General features: G+C 32.5%; 1 protein-coding gene across 1 annotated transcript in view; it reads right to left on the bottom strand.

Moving 5' to 3' along the window:
- The window catches only part of LOC140447655 (uncharacterized), a 199,869-nt gene that overhangs the window by 8,856 nt on the left and 168,900 nt on the right, over positions 1 to 22,113 (bottom strand). Inside the window, exons 5-6 of the mRNA XM_072540438.1 lie at positions 2,626 to 3,027; positions 1,995 to 2,206 (exon numbers count right to left, since the gene is read on the bottom strand). Coding sequence (XP_072396539.1) covers positions 1,995 to 2,206; positions 2,626 to 3,027 — 614 coding nt within the window. The remainder of the gene's footprint in view (positions 1 to 1,994; positions 2,207 to 2,625; positions 3,028 to 22,113) is intronic.

The raw sequence follows: 22,113 nt of genomic DNA on the forward strand, positions 1-22,113 counted from the left end.
ATATAACAGGAGTTTCCGGAATTATATGTATGATATTAGTGAATAGCATTAGCAAAGGTGTTAAATAAAGGGAGTGTTAAATTTCATGTTTAGGTAGGAGATTGCAAATCGGTGCTAAATTTCTATCTAATCTTATCAGTGCTGTATTAGATAAGAGTGTTATTCCACGATAAAATACAGAAAGGTCATTTTGAAAGATGATCAGGGCACTGAAACAGGGGACTCAAACTCTTTAAAAAAAAGGTCACAACCTTGTACAAAAACAGAATATCTAGAATGTTCTAACGATTAGAACAGTACGTTGAGTTTTGGATTAAATATTGCAAACTACATAAAGCGCTAAAATCATCAATATTGCCTCGTACGAGGTAATTGTAACACTTCGACACCTTAGACTCCTAGACAGAAAACGAAAACCATTTAGTATTGTTTATAACACTTATAATATAAACTAGATTAAAATATACTGACCAATATAAGGTGGTGCATTTGTATCGGTATTTAAGTAATAATGTAAACATTTTTTTGTGGTTGAATTAAAAATAAAAGCGAGTTTCTTTAAAAAGATAAAACAAAAAATATACTTTAATTGAAAATAAAAAAATATTTCCTAATAAAATAAGAAATAATTCTTTATATGAATGATTCAAATATTTGACCTTCTGCGGCTGAATAGTATCCCAATCTGTCATAAAATCGTCTGCAGGTAGATGTAAGAGTTTCTGCTGTAACCGAATTGGAGACTTCTCTTATTCGGTTTTTTAATTCATCCAAATTTTAGGCTCTAGCCTTAGGATGATCATAGACGATGCTTTTTAAATATCCCCAAAAAAGAAGTCCGGGAGTGTAAGATCTGGAGATCGAGCAGACCACTTAATATCGCCTGTTCCAGTAATAACTCGATTCGGGAAAGCATTGTTTAAGTACTCCCAATTATACTCTACTATTCAAGTTACCTAAATAAAAAATGGACCTATTATGTGGTCTCCTAAAATGCCAGTCCAGATGTTAACTTTTTGAGGACGTTGACTTCGATCAACAACACTTCTGTGCTGGTTTTCTCGCGCCCATACCTCGTAATGGAAGGATTGTGTCTCCCTACTAACGAAACAGAAGATTCATCAGTTAAAATTGGATTCATCATTAGCCTTTGTTATTAGAGTTTCACAAAACTCCATTCTTCGAAAGTAGTCGTCTAGATAAAGCTGCTGCGTTTTCGAATATTTAAAATGTTTGTAACCGTACTTTTTCCATACTTTCGTTACAGTAACATTGCTAACAACTAACTCTCTAGCAACGCTGAACTACTTGAACGTGTTGAATCTACCTCGATTGTTACATAAATTTTTGTGTCTCGGTATTTTATTTCCTCAACTTTTTCTGATGACACTTCTTGAGCGTGACATTTTTTGCGATTTTTGAGGCAAAACAACTCAAATTTTTTAAAAATATTATAAACTGACTGTAAGGAAGGAATTGGTCTCCCCTCAAAAAATACAGAAAATAAATCTACACACTGTTGTCCAGAATTACCACCATAAAACCATTTTATTATTTGAACCTTTTCTGCGGGCTTTATAAACAGACATGTTGTTTACAAAAATAAATTAAAAATCTACGCTCTTATTGCTTTAAACAACCACTGTATAATGACAAATTATTGGCGACGGGGCAACGGATGTTCGTGGAAATTTGACGGCGTGCAGTGTTGCCATTTATAGTGTGTATATCTAATTTAAAACTTAACTTACTGTATCTAGAACAGCTTAGAAATGAAAGGAAATGAGAAAAATTTCAATGAAACTAAAAAGTAAATTCTCTAAGACTACTTCTAAGTTACGACGAACTATTGTCGAACATATAGCACTGAATGTTCAACAGTTAAAAAAAAAAGACAAAAATAACGAATGAATAACAAAATTAAAAATGACTACATTACACCTGGCTCTGTATATTCATACATACATTCATTTAATGGTATAATTGATTCTTACCTGGGTGCTCTATATTTGCTCAAGATGCAATAGGTTAGTGGTAAACAACACGATGAACCTTCAGGAAGGACTCTTCTGCAGTATCCATATGTACGTTCTCCTTTATCATTGGTTATCAAGAGGGAATAGTTTTGCGAGAGGTCCGACATAGTTAGCGTTGTAATGTCATTTTCGGGAAAGCACAGATGTTCGATGCTTTGAGGAACTTCAGCCTAAAAGGGGGAAAAGTATTATTTATTAAATCAAAATTAAATAATTATACAAGGTAGCGACGGCAAGTCTATTCGAAAATTCAGATTGACTGATCAAATTACTAATTTGTGAATAGTGGGTAATCATACGAGCTTATCTTTGAAAAGAATAGGGAGATAAAGTAGAAAATATTAAGTGAAATATCGGTACAATTAAAAGATATATATATATATATATATATATATATATATATATATATATTATTCATATATATATATATATATATATATATATATATATATATATATATATATATATATATATGTAAATAAGTTTAATGTTTCAAGACAAGAACTGACACATTAATTTCTGAATGCCTTTTCGACTCATCTTTCAAGATATTAAGTGTATTTTCAATTGAATCAATATTTATACTTACATTTGAGGGATATTTAAATTTAATCCTGGCTATATCTTTCACTTTTTCTATTATTAAACAACAATAAAATAACGTATCCTTGTTAACTTTATTGGTGCAATATTTGGGCACATTTTGCCGATATGTCTCGAATTTCTTAATAATAGAAGATACTTTTTCACTGTCATTATTTTCTGAATCAGAATCTCGTATGGAACATATATTGTTAAAACTTGTATCCAAGGTTTTTTGAAGTGAATTCTTTAAATTCTCCACTCGATTTTTGCCAGTCGCCCGGCTAACAGTGGGAGAACTTTTAGATTCGTAACATTCTATAATACTGCGAATTTTTGGAGATTCCTCAGTTGGTGATGTATCAGCCTCAGATGTGGAAGAAGAGAGGGATGAGTTTTCGGCAGACATCTGAAAGAAACATTAATATATTTTAGATAATATTTAATATTAATTCGCAGTTTTAGATGTAGTAAATATTGAGAAAATGATGGTATTTCTAAATAAATAGCATATCAAAACAAACACGAGCAACTAACAACTCAGGGATATTTAAAAACTGGGGGATTATTGCTTTGGTATTTCTTTCAAACACACTCGATTTTTTTCTAGAAAAACAATTTTATACTTTTTGAAATTTCTAAATTCTTTCTTTTATTTCTCTTAAAACAGTGGCTCTCCATCTCTCTCTTTAGTTCTGACTCCCCAAAGGGAGTGTAGTGGTCACCGTGATGTCGTATAGTATCCGCCTCTAAAGATTTCTGTCTTTGATCATTTCTTTTAACTTATACATACGTCTTTTGCATGATTTTGCTGCCAACAGTTCTCACTGTTCAGATTTGCATTTATAAAACGTACCTACATCTGAGACAGAGCTAGTCGAAGACATTACAAAAAAATTATCATCTTAAGTGTCGCTTTATAGTTACACGACTAGGGTGTCATTTTACTGTAAAACAATTACAATCCAATGATGTATGTAGGTAGTAACTCCATTATTATCCATTGGCTGTTACGATTGTTACACATTGGCGCCCAACGTGGGGTCCGAACCCACGACCCTTAGATTAAGAGTTTCATGCTCTACCGGCTGTATCTAAAAAACATGTGACGTTTGTAACGTTACAACATGTCCAAAATATTTTAATTATTTGAGATTAACTTTGCTGGAAAGCCGTTTGCTGACCTTTAGCTCATTTAAAATTGAATTGTTTGTTCCGTGGTAAGTCCAGGTAATTCGTAATATTCTTCTCCAAGAGAACATGCCATGGCGTCTATCTTTCAGTATGTCAGTATTGGGAATATTAAACAGTTGATCAACCTCATTTTTATAGTTTGTAAAATTTTTGGCCATTCCAGATTATGACCATGTTTTCTACGGCAAACTTTGCTAGATCACATCTACGTTTTATTTTTTCCTGTAATGACCTTGTGTTTGCGATCAATGATCACAGATATAAGTATGAACTCACAACCTCAAACTGGTCAATCGTGGTTATGTGTGGATGATTATTATGTAGTTTATCCACTATCATGATCTTTGTCTTTGATATGTTTAACTGCAATCTCCACACTCTACATAAAAACACGCCCTGAGTAAATCAATACCTGGTAACGATTGCTGTGATTTTTGACTTGCAGTTTAATATTAGATGCTGGTAAAGAGATTCCGGAATGGGTCTCAAGATACGAGAGGGAAAATAGAAATAAAAATAACAGTAGCCATAGAGATGTGAGAAGAGATACAAATCATACGTGGAGTTGGACAAAACTGCTTTCATCTCTCTTCTTCAACTTGTACTCTGAAGAAATATTCTATCAAGCATTATATAAAAGATAACATTATTACTCTTAATGACAGTCACCAATTTTTATCAATCAACATCAGCTGCCCTCCGACGTATCCTTTGAAAATATCTGTCGCAGCCGCTAAAGAAACGCTGGGAAGAAACAGCCTATATGGTAGGAAACAGACTACTAGACAACGGCCGCGGCCGTGAAAACCAACACTTTGATGAGTGTCATAATAATAACCATTATACACAAGAAGTTCTTACTTCTATGTAAGTTTTTTTAACTGTGGTATACAGCCAACCACTGAGATTTTCCCCTTTTACTTTGTACTTAATAATAACTATATTCATTACGCATCGTATTTGCAAAGAAATCTTTCATATGTGGTTTAAGTATTTGGTAATATTCAAGCAGTTAAAACCTATTCCAGGTTCGTTAGTCAGAAGTATTGACTTTTTTGTGAAAACTGAACGTCAATAGACATTTCTCTTAAAATTAGGTTAAGTATTCTGCGTGCATACGTCGTTTAAATTGTATGTGTTACTTAAAACCACAAAACCAACATTTTATCGTAAATCTGGCAGAACGTATTGATCTCAGATGTAAAAGTCTGTAAATATCTTTGTGATAAGCGATAAGTGGAATCCACAGAATGACCACAAGTACACAAGTACAATTTATATTAAAATCAATATAAGGTTATTTTTAACGCAGAGAACATAATATGGTGAATGTATTGTTTATATTCTAACATATTGTCTTCAGCCCTAAATGTTAATAAAATAATAAAAATATAATTAAGTTTTTAATATTGCTAGTCCAATTATTTTCTTAGATCTTGATCTGTACAATTATAGACAACGACTTTTATATTAAATGTACATTATTCTTTGTATGCTGTACATGACAATATTCATAATAATTGTGATTTATCTCCACATTGTGAAACTTACTATACCATGACCATCAGATCTGTTGGCCGAAGGCAGAACTCTCGGTTGAAGAATCTACGTGATTGGCATCAACGCAGATAGATTGATTTGTTTATAGTAGCAAGTTCAAAAATAAAAATAGCCATTATGAATGCCAACCTCCGTAGGGAGGCGGCACTCTAAAAATAATACCATGACATAATCGTAACAATAATTAAAAAATATTGACCATTCTAACAAAATTTGACAATCATTTTTTCTGCTCTTTCTCTATCTCTTCCTTTCTTTCTCGTATTATTACTGAATATTAGAACTATTCAAGGAGTAGATCTTCATCAGTCTGACGACAGCCAAGAGTGGTGCGGAAAACCGAATGTCACCAGTAAATGTCTGACTTAATTTGTAGACGTGTACAATAGTACAAACAAGTCATTTAACGGAGACTACAATGTAACCACTTGGACGATGTAGTCTTATATAGTAATTGTATATGAAAATAATTATTTTATTCCTCTGGAAATTGGTATGGGGTATGTTTTTTTAACAAAGAACCTAGATGCTACTACGTATGTATTATTTTATTATTGTTATTCATAGCTTCCTTTATATATATATATATATATATATATATATATATATATATATATATATATATATATATATATATATATATATATATATATATATATATATATATATATATATATATTTCATATTTCATGGAATCTAACACAAAATTCGTTCACTTTTCATAGAAAACGTTTTTATCTATCTAATGTTTTATGTGATAATGGTATAACTAACAAAAAGAAAATATAACAAATCGTCTACGACGATTATGTAAATGAAAAAGTCAGTTTTAAGTATCATTCATTACATGGAATTGGACCTAACATGAATAAGGTCAACGAAACAAAAAGATGCTCCACACTTTAATTCCTCGAAAACCAGTTGGGAATTGATGCGATGAATCATAACAGACTCGCCAACATTCTAACTTAAAAATTCGTTATAATGAGTACACTGTAATATTGTTGATACATTATAAGATATAAGAAAGTTATATTATTTAATAATACTATTATGTAAGATTACGTAATATCAAAAGTAAAATAAAAACAGCAGAATAGTAGAATGATAGAACAGAAATAATCAGTAATCATTACTGACAGGTTTCAGTATATAATATGCGAAACAATTCACAGAACATTGAATAACAAGATAAGAAACCGTACAATAGGACTTTTCATCACAAACTAGTGTCAGCCATTTCTTTCGTACAGTTTTTTGTAAACAAACATGTTAGGTTAGATCTGTAATATAAATAACAATAAATTGCAGGTGAACATATAATTAAGATAAACAATACCAAAGAAAGTATAGTTATTGAAAAAAAAAGAAATGCGAAAATAAAGAAAAAGTGCCTCAATTAGCAAATCAATTTTGTTAATCGATTATTATTATGATACCTGTAGGAAAAGGAACAACGAAGCGATATCCTTATGAAGTATGTAAGAGTGATACACGCTTTAAATCATTTAAACACAATACATATTATTTTATAAATTTTCCAAAGCCTTTATTTCTTTATAAACAATACTATTTCTTTATAAATTTATAAACCAGTGACGTATAACGTATAGTATACTAATGAAAAGAGATTTCTCATAAGAGTAAAAGTCATTACAGGATTTGATAGATAGAAAACTGAAGGTGGAAGAAAAAAACTCAATATCTACTATCAATAAGATAATAAGATCAATAAAATAAGAAAATAAAAGAATACGACTAACGAAAAAAATCGACTAACCAAACAGTTTTTAAATTAAATTTAAAACTGGAAGGAAGAAGTGTCCACAAAACTCGATAGTTCGTAGTGCAAGGAGGTTTCCACACAGCCGTTCAACCTTATACAATACAATACAGTACCACTACTCCGGCCCGATCCGACCAATTGGTCGGACCTACTGTTAACTGTCGAATCATCATGATCCTGGCCGGAATTCCAGAGTGTCTGCTCCACCACTGAATTGGGTCTGACTTGTAATCTATAATCGGAATTTTAAAGTATACTTCAAGTTCATGGAGTATGTTAGCTTTGAAACTACTCATATATAATGTAGATGTTGAAGGTCCAAGTCAGCGTAGCACTTCCACAGTGCGAAAGATGAAGAATCTTTTTTTTTTCATTCATCCTCGCTCTTTTTTGCTTAGCGGTTAAAGATACTTCATCGTCAACTTCGCTAATAATAACCACGCTATCCCTATCATCTACTTGTTTTTCAGGCTAAGACTTATCGTCATCGATATTGCTTTTATTAATTTCTGTGATTTTTACAAGTTGTTATGGAATTGAAATAATTCCGTATTGGCAGGTACTGATCCGACCTTCCGGGGTCCGGTTCCGTTAGCGGTAGGCATTCCGGTTCCGTTCGGATTGGCCAGGTACCCGATCCGGTACATCCCTAATTTTTATTAAAAAATCAATATCAGAATGTGCAATTAACTTATAGAGACGAATAAAGCTGAACCATCTTGACGATTCCTGATATGATTCCCCTTAACCCACTTTTTATTGATTTACAATATTACAATTTTATTGTAGTTTATCCCAATATATAAAATATTTAGTAAAAAATATTCCACAAGAAAATAAGTGCCACTGAGTCATTAGTTTAAAGAGACAGACGATCACTTTATATTGCAACCAATATTGACTGTACTGCGGTTTTTCCTCCATTATAAACTGTTAATGACGTATTAGTTCCTGTAAAGATTTGTTTGTGTTAAATATTTACCACCATCCTTCAATTATTTTAATTGCTACATGTAGGTACACATTTACGGAATTTCTTACGTAATGTGGAATAGATTATTTCTAAAATGGCGTAATTGCTGTATGGAATATTTTAATAATTTAAACCTCTACCTGTTCATATTTGAATGATGCTGGTGTAATATAGATATAATTCAACCTTCAGTTGAGAAAATTGTTTGAAATTATAGCGTTTGATCAACCGTTTATTTTTAAATCTTTGAATTTGCGTTTTTATATCTCTAAGCACATAATTTTATATTTCATCTACTATTGAAGGTATATGTTCCTGTGGAAACTAGTTGTTTTCAATTAAAAATTTCTTTGTTTTTCAATTGTGTTTTTGCTTTATACTAACGTGCATGTAGTTTGTTTTTCCTTCGTTGGTTTGTAGTTTTAAGTTTCGGTTTAAATTTCTTGGAACACTAGGAACACATTCTTTTTGGAATCTTAGGTTTCTTATCGAGGACTACGGACGGAATGCATTGATCGATGAAATGGATCGCGCAGAGGTGTGAAAAAATAAAAACAAAAGAAATGCAATGTATCGACAGATCACGCGACCACACTACGTGGAGTGCAAACGCAGTCCCATGCGTGTTTCTTAATAAAATAAACTAAAATACAATAAAATTAAAATAAAAATATCGTTAAGTAAAATAATAATATTTCGTCAGTTAAATCAATGGTGATAAGTCCCAATTGCAAATAATTGATAATTTTCCAAATACCTTTAAAACCAATTTTGCTTTAAAATGTGCATTTTCTGGTCCACTTGATGATGCCGATTATGAATCTGCAAGAACTTTTGTAATTCGGCTTCTTGGCACGAGATATCCACTATCAAAATTAAGGGATCCCAAAAAGAAGCAGTTTTGGGAACCTGAGAAGAAGAGGTTCGAGGTGCCAGAGAGTGAAGCAAAAGATATTAAGTGGGTAGGCGAGGTTTAGTAAGGTTTGATTTGAGTAAGTTTGATTTGCTTAGGTTAAGTTCGGTAAAGGTTATTAAGTTGTTCATTTCATTGTTCAATGTACCTTGTTCATTTTAAACCAATCTTGTCCTTGATATTTATGTTCTTCCCTAAATCAAGCCCGAGGGAGCCAGACTGCTAAAGTTCGAAGCTATTTTTAGATTGTTGTGATGTCAGTTGCAAAATTGACAAAAAAGCACTTTTTAGCAAACATTGCTTAGACAAACCAAACATTTTTAGAGTAACATAATTGTTTTCAATTGGCAATCAGCATAAACCACTCGACACGAAATGCCATATTAGGATACAATGCCTGGGCTATCTAAACAATATACCTACTATAAAAGCTTATAGTTTACTTGTATGACATAGTGAAATCCTGCTCGATAAGATTTTCACAAGAAAATTTGATTTTTGCATCATAGTCTCCCATTTCTGTTAGTTTTAAAATTATTTTCTGTATTTACCTACTTAATAAACGCATTTTTAAAATTATTACTTCGAAAATATTCGCAAAAACGAAGTGCTTTTTGAAATTTATTCTTCGAAAACAGCTGGTATCTTCCTAGCTTTTCTTGCTCTGTAATTACTACAAAGTTTCAATGAAGCTTACAAAATGATAAGAACATAAGAACTAAAAGAGGAAATAGAACAAGTAGGCCTGAACATAAACTTTATAAAAATAAAATACATGACCAATTTAGTTCCAAGTGACGTTATGCAAATAGGTGCAACGAAATACATCAGGTTTTAGCTACATTTACTTGGGATATGAAATTAGAATAGGAAAAAACAATCAAACCTGTGAGATTCGGCGCCGTATAGGTTTGGAATGGGCAGTATTTGGTAAGTTACGACATATTCTAAAAGGAACGCTACGATTTGCGTAAAGAAAAAAGTTGAATTAAAAATTCTTCTCGGAATATTTCAAGATCAAATAAAAAAATGTTCGATATAATCTCTAGATGTACTATTATACAATATATATTATAATCTACAATAATAAACAAGCTACCAAGAATATATTCACATATGTCAGAGCTACACGTTTATTGAGCTAATTATAGAATGAAAAATACACACATTTGAAACCTCTAGATATTTTTATAATATAAAACGAAAAAATAAAATTAACTAGGTGGTTGTTTAAATTATATTGTATTATTATAACTCCTCGTTCTTTATATTTTTTTAGATAACCAAAGATCCAAAAACGGTTTCAACCATTTTATTAAGAAATCGAAGGAGAGGAGAAACATAAAAAAAATATATTTCAATAAATAATCTGTGGAAGGCCTTCTTGAAGCTGGCATGCAATAAATTAAGCGTATGAGAGTCTACCAAAGTGTCAGTCGATTATGGCTCCGTTTTCGTAAAACTAGAAGTAGTACCAAGTAATATTCTGGACGTGCAGGTGACAATTTTATTGCAGCACCTGAATTGATTATTCAGATTATCAATCTCCATAGTTAAAGAACACTTTTACCCGCCTCTTTCCAGAGGCCATTGCGCTGTGTGGAATCAAGAGTGAGCGGGATCCAGAATTTCAGAACTGAGATAAAAATGATTGGACTACTGCGGTACCATCCGGATTTCGGTTTTATCTAGAATTTTAGATTCTCGTAGAACAAATAATTTACGGCAAAATCGATCTCGTCTTTTTAAATTATAAAAGTATTTTCTGAATTGTAAAAATTAAATTATTTTTTTTGTTGGGTAACCAAGCTAAGCAACTTGTACATTGTTTCTATAATGAGGTAATCATTCAAAATGACGAATTGGTGTCATTTTGTAAAATAATAATAATTGGCATCGTATGGCAAGCAATACCTCATTCGAAAGATCTGTAACTGAGCATGTTTTTATACTTTTGTGTAATTATGTTGCGCCGTTTTAAAATGGCGACCGATTAATATTCAAAACGACCATTTAAAAACAAGTACGCATTACCCCTAATAATTTGTGGGTTTTGAACTGAAAAATACTACAACAGTTCAATTTACTTTCTCAGTTTCTCACATACTAATAGCATTCATTTGTGTTGATTGACCGAATGACAGATATTTTTCATCGAACATTGAATTGTGAAAATGATTTTAAACTGAATCCCAGTGTTCTTTCCAAAAACATACTGAGTGAGACAAGAGGTTCTATTCACCTGTTCGGGTGTTTTCTACAAAACGCGAAGGCAACTAAATTATTACCATACTCTTTTTTACCCAGTCGCTATTAAAGAGTTAGGTCGCCATTTTGAAACGGTGCGACCAAATTGCACAAAATTCGGAGAACATCCAACAACCCAATAACACAAGAGCACCCAAATAGGATATTACGTACCATATGATCATATTTAAAATAATTTTACAAAATGACTCATCCGTCATTTTTAATGTTTACTTTAAAGCATCATAAAAAATGTCTTAATTCACTTATCCAGAAAGTTTTATGGTCGAGAAAATACTTATACGTTGGGACGGACTTTGGACGAGCAGTTTACAAGACACTCTGTGGAAAAGGGATAAGAAATAATTGAAACAATTCAAGACTGTTGGTGAAAGCACCATTACCTCCATTTATCCCATTTTTAGACATCCAACTTGTAAAATGTTTTCAGTTTTTTTTTTAATTCAGAAAATTCCAAAACTCTTTTCCAATTTAAGTTTGATGGGTGATGTGGCAGAACAATCCAGGGCGAAAGTCCTAACCATCAATAAGAACTCGCTTTGTAATATTTATTATACGAATATTTGAGTGGAAATTGTTTAAAGAACAATTTTTTAACAAAGTTTAAATTTGCAAAGAAGTATATTGTAACACAGTATATTTTTATATTTCGGTAATAAATAATTAAAAAATATGTATACAATAAAAAAAATATACAAAAAATTTAATCAAAAGACAACAAACAATAACGACAAAACCGTGTTATCTTCATATATACCGATACCACGACAGCAAAGAAATCATGATATATTAACAGTGTGAATGCTTCGAGATAAATATTTTTCCCTTATAATTTTTTTCAGCATAAAACATACAATGGTTGTGTAGTCATGGTAACTTAAGAAAGGTCCGCTACTACCAAAATAATTCCACCAATTTAGAAAAAAAATGTAAAACGATGGAAAAATAAATTTTCAATATTTTATTTATAACATTATTAATTATTTATTATTGTGAACCACCTACTTCCAAGGTTAAACGTGAAAATGAAGTTTTTATCTTATATGTGGTATTTGGTTATTTCCTGCGATAAAACCCTAATATATGAAAATATTAAAGAATATACTCACATAACTATTACCTAAATCCAAAATCATATTTCAATCTACAGTATCAAAGCCATTAGTTGATTGTTTTCCGAATACTTCTGATTTTCACTATACGCAATTAGATGCCACAATTTTAAACGTTCTGGGCTTTCATCTATAAATAACCGCAATATACAAATATTTAAAAAAAATAGCGATAGACACCAATACTGAAATGGTAACACTATTATAGAACACTATATGAACGTTTGCATTCCACCGACCACCGACCGGAAGAAGATTAGTTCTGCCTCTGCTTTTGACTACTGACTAGGAGATATTGCGAGTATAGTATAATATCGTCCTATATGCAACTCGGTCTCACGTCTCACACGAGCACTGAATGATTGGTTGGAGGTAGCAATTATTTACAGTTGACTGGGGAAGACCCACTGGGTTTATACTCAACTTTCAGCAGGACAATGAAGCGAGCCGTGAGTCATTCCGCAATTATCTCTTTCATGTACATATTAACAAAAGAATTGGCGTGTATCTAGTTTTAAATAATTTTTTTAGCGTTGCGCCAAATTTGGAAATTCTTAGAATATGTTGTGATTTTATAATGAACATTAATATTTATAGAGGGCGTCCAAAACATATTCATAGAGAATGCTGATTTTGGACGTACTAATTTATTTAATTAAAAAATGGTTCTTAACGTATTTCCTTGGTGAATTGTCAATTCTCTTACTTCTTAAACTGCTTTCTTGTGGCATTTGTAAGTTAAAGTGTTTATATGGGATTAAGCCACAATTGACTGTAATGAAAATTAAATTTGTAACTAACTAATGTTTGACGTTTCGACTTCCACCCCGGAAATCGTTTTCAAAAAAGATGATTTTAAAGAATTCTGAGAAAATGTATAACCAACAAGATGTTGTTTGTACGTTATGTTTTTCAAAATGGATGGTTGACTTACTTGGCGTCGATCTTGTAGGCAACAGCATGTTTGTGGCTATACAGCATGTGTGCAATATCAAATTATGACTGTTTTGTGTGTTTTTTGTATTACATGTTTGTGTAATGCGTGTTAACATAGTAATCTATGTTTGTGTATTGTGTATAGATTGTAGATGGTATATCTCCGACTTCCTATTAATCCGCTATTGTTGGTATGTTCTTGTTATTGAGTTCTTCTTTTAGTATTGGAACTACATTCTGCTGATGGGTTGCTACAAATTTTCCTTCATTAAATAGGATGGAAGCTGTTTCTTTGACTGTTCTCTTTTTCATGTCTGTTTCTTTCATGGATTATTGATGCATCTTTCCATAGTGGTTGGTATGTGTTCGTTGCCCCACAGATGTTTGCATATCTGTTTTTTTGCGTCTCTATTCTTGGTGTATATTTCATGCTCGTTTATCCTGAGGCTTAGTGGTCTTACGGTTTCTCCCACGTAGAATTCGTATAAATGTTGCATTCACAGGGTATTTTATAGATGCAGTTATTTTATCTTTCTTGTGTATTATTGAGTTTGGTTTTGGACAGGATAGATCTCAGTATGTTGGTTGTTTTGAATGTTGTTCTGATGTTGTACTTGTTTTCTACCCTTTTAAATTTTTCTGATAATCCCATACATATGGTATTGTCGTCTTCTTTGAATTCCTTCTTGTGAGGGTTTCTGGATTGCTTGTGGTTATTGTTTCCTTTTTTCAATTTTGTGGAATTCCTTGTTTATAAATGATACTGGGTAGTCATTTCTTGTCAAAACCTTTGTTAGCAGGTGCTTCGGGCTCTATCATATAATGATTTGATAATTCATTTTTTGATGTTTACTTTGTGGTTGCGGTCGTAATTTAAATATCTGTTGGTGTGGGTTGGTTTTCCGTAAATTTTAGTTACATATTTTGTTTCTTCTTCTGTGATTGGCATATACAGAATAAGAAGTGAATTGTTGTTTTCTTTTTCCATGGTGAATTATTTTCAACTTATTTTCATTTAGATAATGATTCCTATAAGAAAAAATTCGGATTAGCCATGGGCTCATTATTAGCAGATATATTTATCGAACAAAACACTGTACCCAAATAAAACAAACAACCCACAGTATGGTTGAGATATGTAGATAACGAGTTCTCCATTTTGCATCACGGAACAGAAGCACTGAACAAATTTTTGATGGATATTAACAATAAAGAAGAATAAATCAAACCCTCTGGGTTTAAGAATGTTAATCTCTTCGAGTACTCATTGTCTGATATCCCAGCAATGTGTCCAACACTTCTTTCTCCAAAGGAGAAAGGAGAAATTGGAAACTACAGACCTATCAGCTTGTTATTTCATTTATATAAGCTCTTTACGATAATAATTACTAACAGACTGGAACCTAAGCTAGATTTTCATCAACCACTATACCAAGCCGGATTTAGTAGTGGCTTTGGAATGAACAACCACCTACAGGTAATAAAATTCTTGATAAAGTATATTTTCTTTGAGAAAGTATCTGACTCAGTCCAGCATAGCTCCATGTTTAGAGCTATTACGGAGTGTAGTATTGATCATAGGTACACAACTCTTCTTCAGAATATATATAATACAAATGCAGTGAAAATGTACTAGGGTGACATAAACACATTTCCCTTGGAGAAGGGTATTAGGCATGGAGACCATATCTCTTCTAAACTATTCACCGCTTTATTACAGAGAGCAATAAGAAAAAATAGTTGGAAACATATTGAAGTCAATAGGAGTTTCTAAACAACTTGAGGTTTGCAGACGACATAGTCCTTATTGCAGACCGGGTAGATCATGCCTGCCAACTTCTTTAAGACCTTCAGAGCTCTTGTACACGAGTCGACTTTAAAATTAACTTTTCCAAAACAAAATATATGACCAACCTTGTACTGGCTAAAAACATTTCAACTAATTAAACGCAAATTGAACAAGTTTATACCTACAAGTATCTGGGACACGAGATTAAATTAGGAAGAGACAATCAAACAACAGAGTTAAACAGGAAAATAGAACTAACATGGGCAGCTTAAAGAAACTGAGGGAAGTCTTTAGATCAGATATTCCCATGTCCTTGAAAAAGCAAGGTCTTTGATTAATGCATACACCCTGTTCTAACGTATCGAGCAAAAACAGTGACTCTTACCAGAAAAGTAATCGATAAAATACATGTGGCACAGAGAGCAATGGACAGATCAAATATATCTCTCAGTCTCTCAGAGACAGAGTTTTAAATCAAATAGAAGAAAAACTGGTGTTATGGACGCAATTAAAATAATTAAAACGCTAAAATGGAATTGGACAGGAAATGTGGCCAGAGTCAGAGATGGGCCAAGAAAATTTTGGAATGGAGGCCTAGACACGATGCTTATCGTAATAAAGGACGTCCACCAACAAGGTGGTCAGACGAGATCAAGCGCATCCAGCAAAACTGGATTCAAGGTGCTCAAGATAGGATGCAATGGAATTATTTACGGGAGGCCTATGTTCAACAGGGCTTGAGTCAAAACAAACAAACAAAAATTAGTAAAACCAAGGCAATTAACGAAATGCAGGTTTAAGCCAAGAAATATCGATTACAAAGAAAAGAAAGGAAGACAAAATATATGGAACTAAGCCAAAAAAACAGACAGGTACACGTGATGACTGATAATTTCCAATTTGAAAAAGTAAAGACATTCAACTACTTGGGAAAGACCAAGGGAACAACGGAAAAAGGAAAAGTCCAATAAAGAATTATAAAGCAAAACCAAGGAGGAAATAAAAAAATAAATGCATATGAAACACTGATATGGCCAGTTATCACATACGAGATGAAAACAACAGTGACGAACAAAAAAAAAAGAAGAAAACTTAAGAAGACGTGAAAGGAAAATAATGGGAACAATCCTAGAACTTTACATCACCCTTAACGGAGAAAGGAAATTAGATAGTAAAGACAGACAAAGAGTTAGGAACTGAAAATATAGTGAGAGTAATTAAATCACAACGCTTGGAACAGATAGAAAATATCAGAAGACCGGCAAACGAGATGATCAAATAACGAGACATACCTCAATCCAAGGGAGACCAAGACGGGGATGGTAGGATATGACATGGGAAATGAGATAAAAATCACGAATATAAAACAATGGAAAGAAAAATATAGAAATATCAAGGAATAGAGACAAATAACGAAATTATCTCGGACACACAATAAATTGTAACCAAAACAGAGAGAAATAGGACGAGAAAACGTATTGACGATTGAACGAAGACGTCGGCGATGATGATAAAAATCTCTGCCAAAGTGTGGAAAGTTGCTCAGATCTAATTACGTTTAATATTTTATCCAATGTAGGCACCTCTTGGTCTACATAGAACGAATAACCTTTTTTTTTTTTCGAAAGATATTTTATCTAAATCATCAACGCAATGGTCAGTATTTTTTGTATGCTTTTTTAGTCCATTATAATTTCCAGGTTTTCTCTCACTTACAAAATATGTAAAAACTTATTTCCATAACACCCATTGTTGTAGGTTTATTATGCATAAGTGGGTTATAAAACATTAGAACAATAGTTTAATCTCCCGGAGAATACTTCCCTTATTAAGTTTAACTCGAACATATTCAAAAGTTGATGTTATTTTCACATATTATAAACGGCTAAAAAATACTTGGTGGTTCGACTGTACTTTCTGTTAGTTTTATGCATTAAAGCGATGATGTCAGAGAATTGTAAACATAGTTTTCTTTTAAAAAAGAGTATTTATCACTCTTATCTTTAAAGAATTTTAACTGGAAAATGCATACTATACGCATTAGTACTTTTAACCTTACGTGCGAGAAGCTCAGAATTTTATCAAATAAAAGTAAACTAATGACCCCAGGCCCCAGACACATATTGCAGAGAAGACGAGATGAGAAATGTCTCTGTTCGTAAATCGGTAGTTGATCGATAACTTTTCAGCTAGTACGAAATGTTTCTATTTCATTCCTTTAAAATTTATTAATAGACTTACCGGTCGTTTATTAGCCACAGATACAAGAATGAATATATTTTCTCATCTCGTGTCTCATCTCAGCTGCAAGTATACTTATAACATCTAATTTATACACCGTTGCACGTCATCCGCGTCATAGCCCGTGAGGTCACATGATACCAACACGAAATATTTAGGCGGTAGGTGTGTTCTTTTTTAAAATCACTTTGCCGAGTACACTGACATTACAGCCACTAGACATATTTTATTATATACGCGTAGAAATAATATTTTAAGATTTCTATTAATGTTGACTTAACGAAATACACAATAATATGTTTCATTTAATTTGTATAAATGCATTATAAAGCTTTTTTATGAAGAACATTTGTTCGGAACACACTGTAACTGTAATCGAACGAAGGTGATATTTTAGCATATATTGGTAACACTTATTGGATAGTTGCGGTGTTGACACTTGTTATTTTACATTTTACATAAAATTAAATAAATATCTATGTACTCCATTTTACATCTTTACGCGACGCATACAAGCGGCTCAAATTATTTTTAACACGATTATTTTTTAACTCTTGTTTTGGTTCTATTTATTTACATTAAATATTAATTTGTTTTGTTGTATAATCCACTTTTGCAATAATTATGTGACCTATTTGATTTAAAATGGATTCAGGATTTTTTTATACTTTGGCAACTATGTCAACTTCGATCTCTGTCAATGATAATGATGTGCAACGGTAAGTAAATTAGATAGACTGTAGTATCTGATGAGATCAAAATATCGATATACATATAACATGGTAGTAATTAGACGAGTTATGTTCATATTATATTGTTTTCACGAATATAATTTAATAGTTTTAATTACTTCGATTACGACAATTTAAATGCAATCAAAATTTAAGTCACGTCAGAATAAAGTAATCTCCACAATTAACGATTTGCGTATTTTGAGAAACTTTTTTGCACACATTGTATCTTAATACAGTATGATCTAATAGGGTCTAATGGATTATCGATCACGTAGTATTCAAGATGAGCTGTAAATCTTAGCGGGTTTTTTCCCGACATTTGTAGACTTATTTATAAGAAATTAAAATATACTGATGAGGAAAACACTAATATGAGGGCATTATACCTATTACTAAACAGATATGATATAGCTCAAGCTGTTATCAATTATTTAAATATTTATAGTAATCAGTAGGTTGTTTGATATAAATTATGGGTGACGTATTCTTTAACAGGGTACAATTTTAAGTTTTTATTTTAATTTTCATTTTTCATATCTTTCGGAGTATTGAGATTACTTAAATTAGTTTTAGTGTAATATTAGTATTATTTGTATCAATAAATAAAGAAAAATAAAGCAATAAAGTCTTTATGAGATTATAAATCATATTTTCCTGATTGTTAAAAAAAATTTAATGACGATGAACTGAAGACAATATTAATATATTCATTTTGACCAACGATAACTTAACTCTATGACTCAATTGAATTCTACAACATAGTGATATTAATGATCGTTCAAGAAACAAAATTAAGTGCAGTAAAAACAAGAAGAGAACAAGGGTGGACGACAGAGGAAATACTGAGACTCATACTGAGAGGAAATACTTAACTCAAAGAGGAGAAATCAGAAATAAAGATAAAAACGAATACAAGAGGATTCATGCGATAATCAGGCAGAAGATAAGACATGCGAAAACACAATTTCATAGTAAGAATGTATTGAAATTGAACACTATGAAAGAAAGACGATACATTTCATCCGCAAAAGAAATTAAAAGAGATCGCCGGAATCAAACGGAAAAAACTATGCCGAAGTTTAGGAGACAAAAAGGGACACAGCATATTATTTATCAATGAACAGTTAAAATATTGAAAAAACTACATTTTTGAATCATTTGAAGATAATGGTCGCCAACATCCGAAACGGATAGGCACTACAAATAGAGGAAGAAGGAAAGAGTCGAACACTATGCACCGATTGCTATAACAGGTCCTTCTGTAACAGAAATTAAGATTACATGGATAAGTAAGTGCTGAAATACTAAAGTTTTTGAGAGAAAATGGAATTAAAGCACTGTGTGGTCTCTTTAACAGAATTTATGATATTTTATTACCCACTGATTGGCTTAAGTCGACATTTGTACAATACCAAAGAAACATCTTGCAAAAACATGCAGTGATTATCGGACAATAAGTCTGATGAGTCACGTTTTGAAGATCTTCCTGCGAGTAATACCTAGCAGAATATACACGATATTAGAGGAGAGAATTAGCAATCCTCAATTCGGATTTTGGAGTGGCTTGGGTACGAGAGCAGCCTTGTTCAGTATCCATGTTCTGATCCAGATATGCAGAGATATAAAATCAAAATTTATACGTCTGTGCAATCGATTTTGAAAAAGATTTTGACAATATTGAAAACAGTTGGATTGGGCGATAAAGAGTTACGAATAATTACAAACCGATACTGGCGTCAAGTGGCAAGAATAAAAGTTGAACAAGAACTGTCAGATGAAATAAATATACAAAGGGAAGTGAGACAAGGCTGTATACTATCGCTTTTAGTCTGTAACTTATATTCAGAAGAAATATTTAAGGAAGCCCTAATGGAGTCAATAGAACATTAATGGTGTAACCGTAAACGATATTAGATAGGCCGACCATACCTTAGTGCTGACTAATTGCAGAGAAGAGCTTCAAAATCTAATGAACAAAATAAAAGAAACATGTGATCAGATGGATTAAAACTCAATGTTAAGAAAGCTAAATATACACTTCTTCAAGAAATTAACGCACCACTTTGAAATATTAACATATTTTATTAGCGTTAATAAAAATTTCCATTGTAATGTTATATTTTGCAAGCCCCTTGTATATGCTATTCGTACACTTTATATTTATTGACTGTGTTTTATCGCTATAGTTTTTTTTGCAAAAAAACAAAAAAAAACAAAAAGAATCAAAAAATGTACTAATTCTATAAATATACTAATTTCCAAGTGTTCACGAATTTTATTCGGCTACTGTTTAATTGTTGATTATTGTTAATTGTGTTTATTATGGAGCGTCAATCACGTAATTTAACCCGAGATGAATGTGCCCAAGTAGTGATACTGTCGGAAGAAGGTTGGAGTTACCGAAGAATTGGTCGTCGGTTTAATGTGTCCCACATATCCGTCTCACGGGTGTTAGAAAGATTTCTCGAAACAGAGGATCATACTCGCAGACCAGGGCAAGGACGAAACCGGGTAACTACCCTTATTCAAGATCGATTTTTAAGAATTTCTGCTCTTCGACAACGTTTTGTAACACATCGAAGTCTACAAGTTCAGCTTCGAGACGTGCATGCTATACAAATTAGTACTGAAACTGTTCGCCAGCGACTTAGGGAATACAACTTAATACCTAAAAGTATATTAACTGCAGAGCATCGAAGGGGGAGACTACATTTTGCCAGAGAACACGTTAATTGGTTAGAGGCTGACTGGGAACGAGTGCTATTTACTGATGAATCCCGATTTTGTTTGTACAATAACGACAGACGTGTTCGTGTGTTGCGACGACCCAACGAACGATATGCTCAGTGTAACTTCTCACACACCACATTTTTTGGTGGAGGATCCGTTATGGTGTGGGGTGGTATTTCTTTGACCGCACGTACGGACCTAGTGGTCATACAAAATGGAACTGTTACAGCTGAAAGGTACATATTGGAGATCCTGGAGCAACATGTAGTACCGGTTGCTCCTTATATCGGTGAAAATTTCTTACTAATGCAAGATAATGCCAGACCTCACGCTGCACAGATCGTCAGAAATTATCTAGAAGAGGTAGAAATTAACACTATGGAATGGCCAGCACATAGTCCGGATTTAAATCCGATTGAAAATCTCTGGGATATCCTTGGTAGGCGATTAAGAGCGACACCGATACAACCAAACAACTTACAGGAAGTGGGAGAGAGACTGATCCAGATTTGGAGAGAACTAGACCAAAATGAAATACGGCAATTAATTTTAAGTATGGGCCAACGATGTGAGGCTGTTATACGTAGTAGAGGTGGAAACACTCGTTATTAAGACTTTTTTCATATTTTAGTTTACTTTTCTTATCATTATTTTTTTAGAATTTTCCGTTTTATTTTTTTTTTCTTCTGTACTTCAACATTTTCTGATGATTAGACAAATTGTTATAATTACTAATAAAATGTAGAATAAATCTGGTGAAGTTTCATTTTTTATTCTTTGCCCTTTTACAAATAAAATTGATTTATTGAAGTGGTGCGTTAATTTCTTGGAGAAGTATATGATAATCAGCAAACAAACTATATACAGGATGGCGGTATAAAAGTCGGAGATGCCGTACTGGACAGAGTAGAGAAACTCGTGTATCTCGGCAGTAAGATCAATGTCAGCTTAGATCCAACCGTAGAAATTAAAAGCCGCATAGAACAAGCCAGAGCCACTTTTGTAAAAATGAGGAACGTACTTTGCAGCCACAATCTTAGTTTTGACTTTCGTGTTCGAATGACATACTGCTATATTTTTCTAGTGCTACTGTATGGAGTGGAAGCGGGGACCCTAAGTGAGGCGATTCTTAAACGCTTACTACGAATAAACTGGGTCGACAGCGTTAAAAATAAGGTCACAAACAACACAACTGGTCAATATAATAAAGAGACGTAAGCTGGAATACTTCGGTTACATTATGAGACACCCTGAAAAAT

This window comes from Diabrotica undecimpunctata, chromosome 8 (assembly GCF_040954645.1).
Source record: "Diabrotica undecimpunctata isolate CICGRU chromosome 8, icDiaUnde3, whole genome shotgun sequence".
NCBI lineage: Eukaryota > Metazoa > Arthropoda > Insecta > Coleoptera > Chrysomelidae > Diabrotica > Diabrotica undecimpunctata.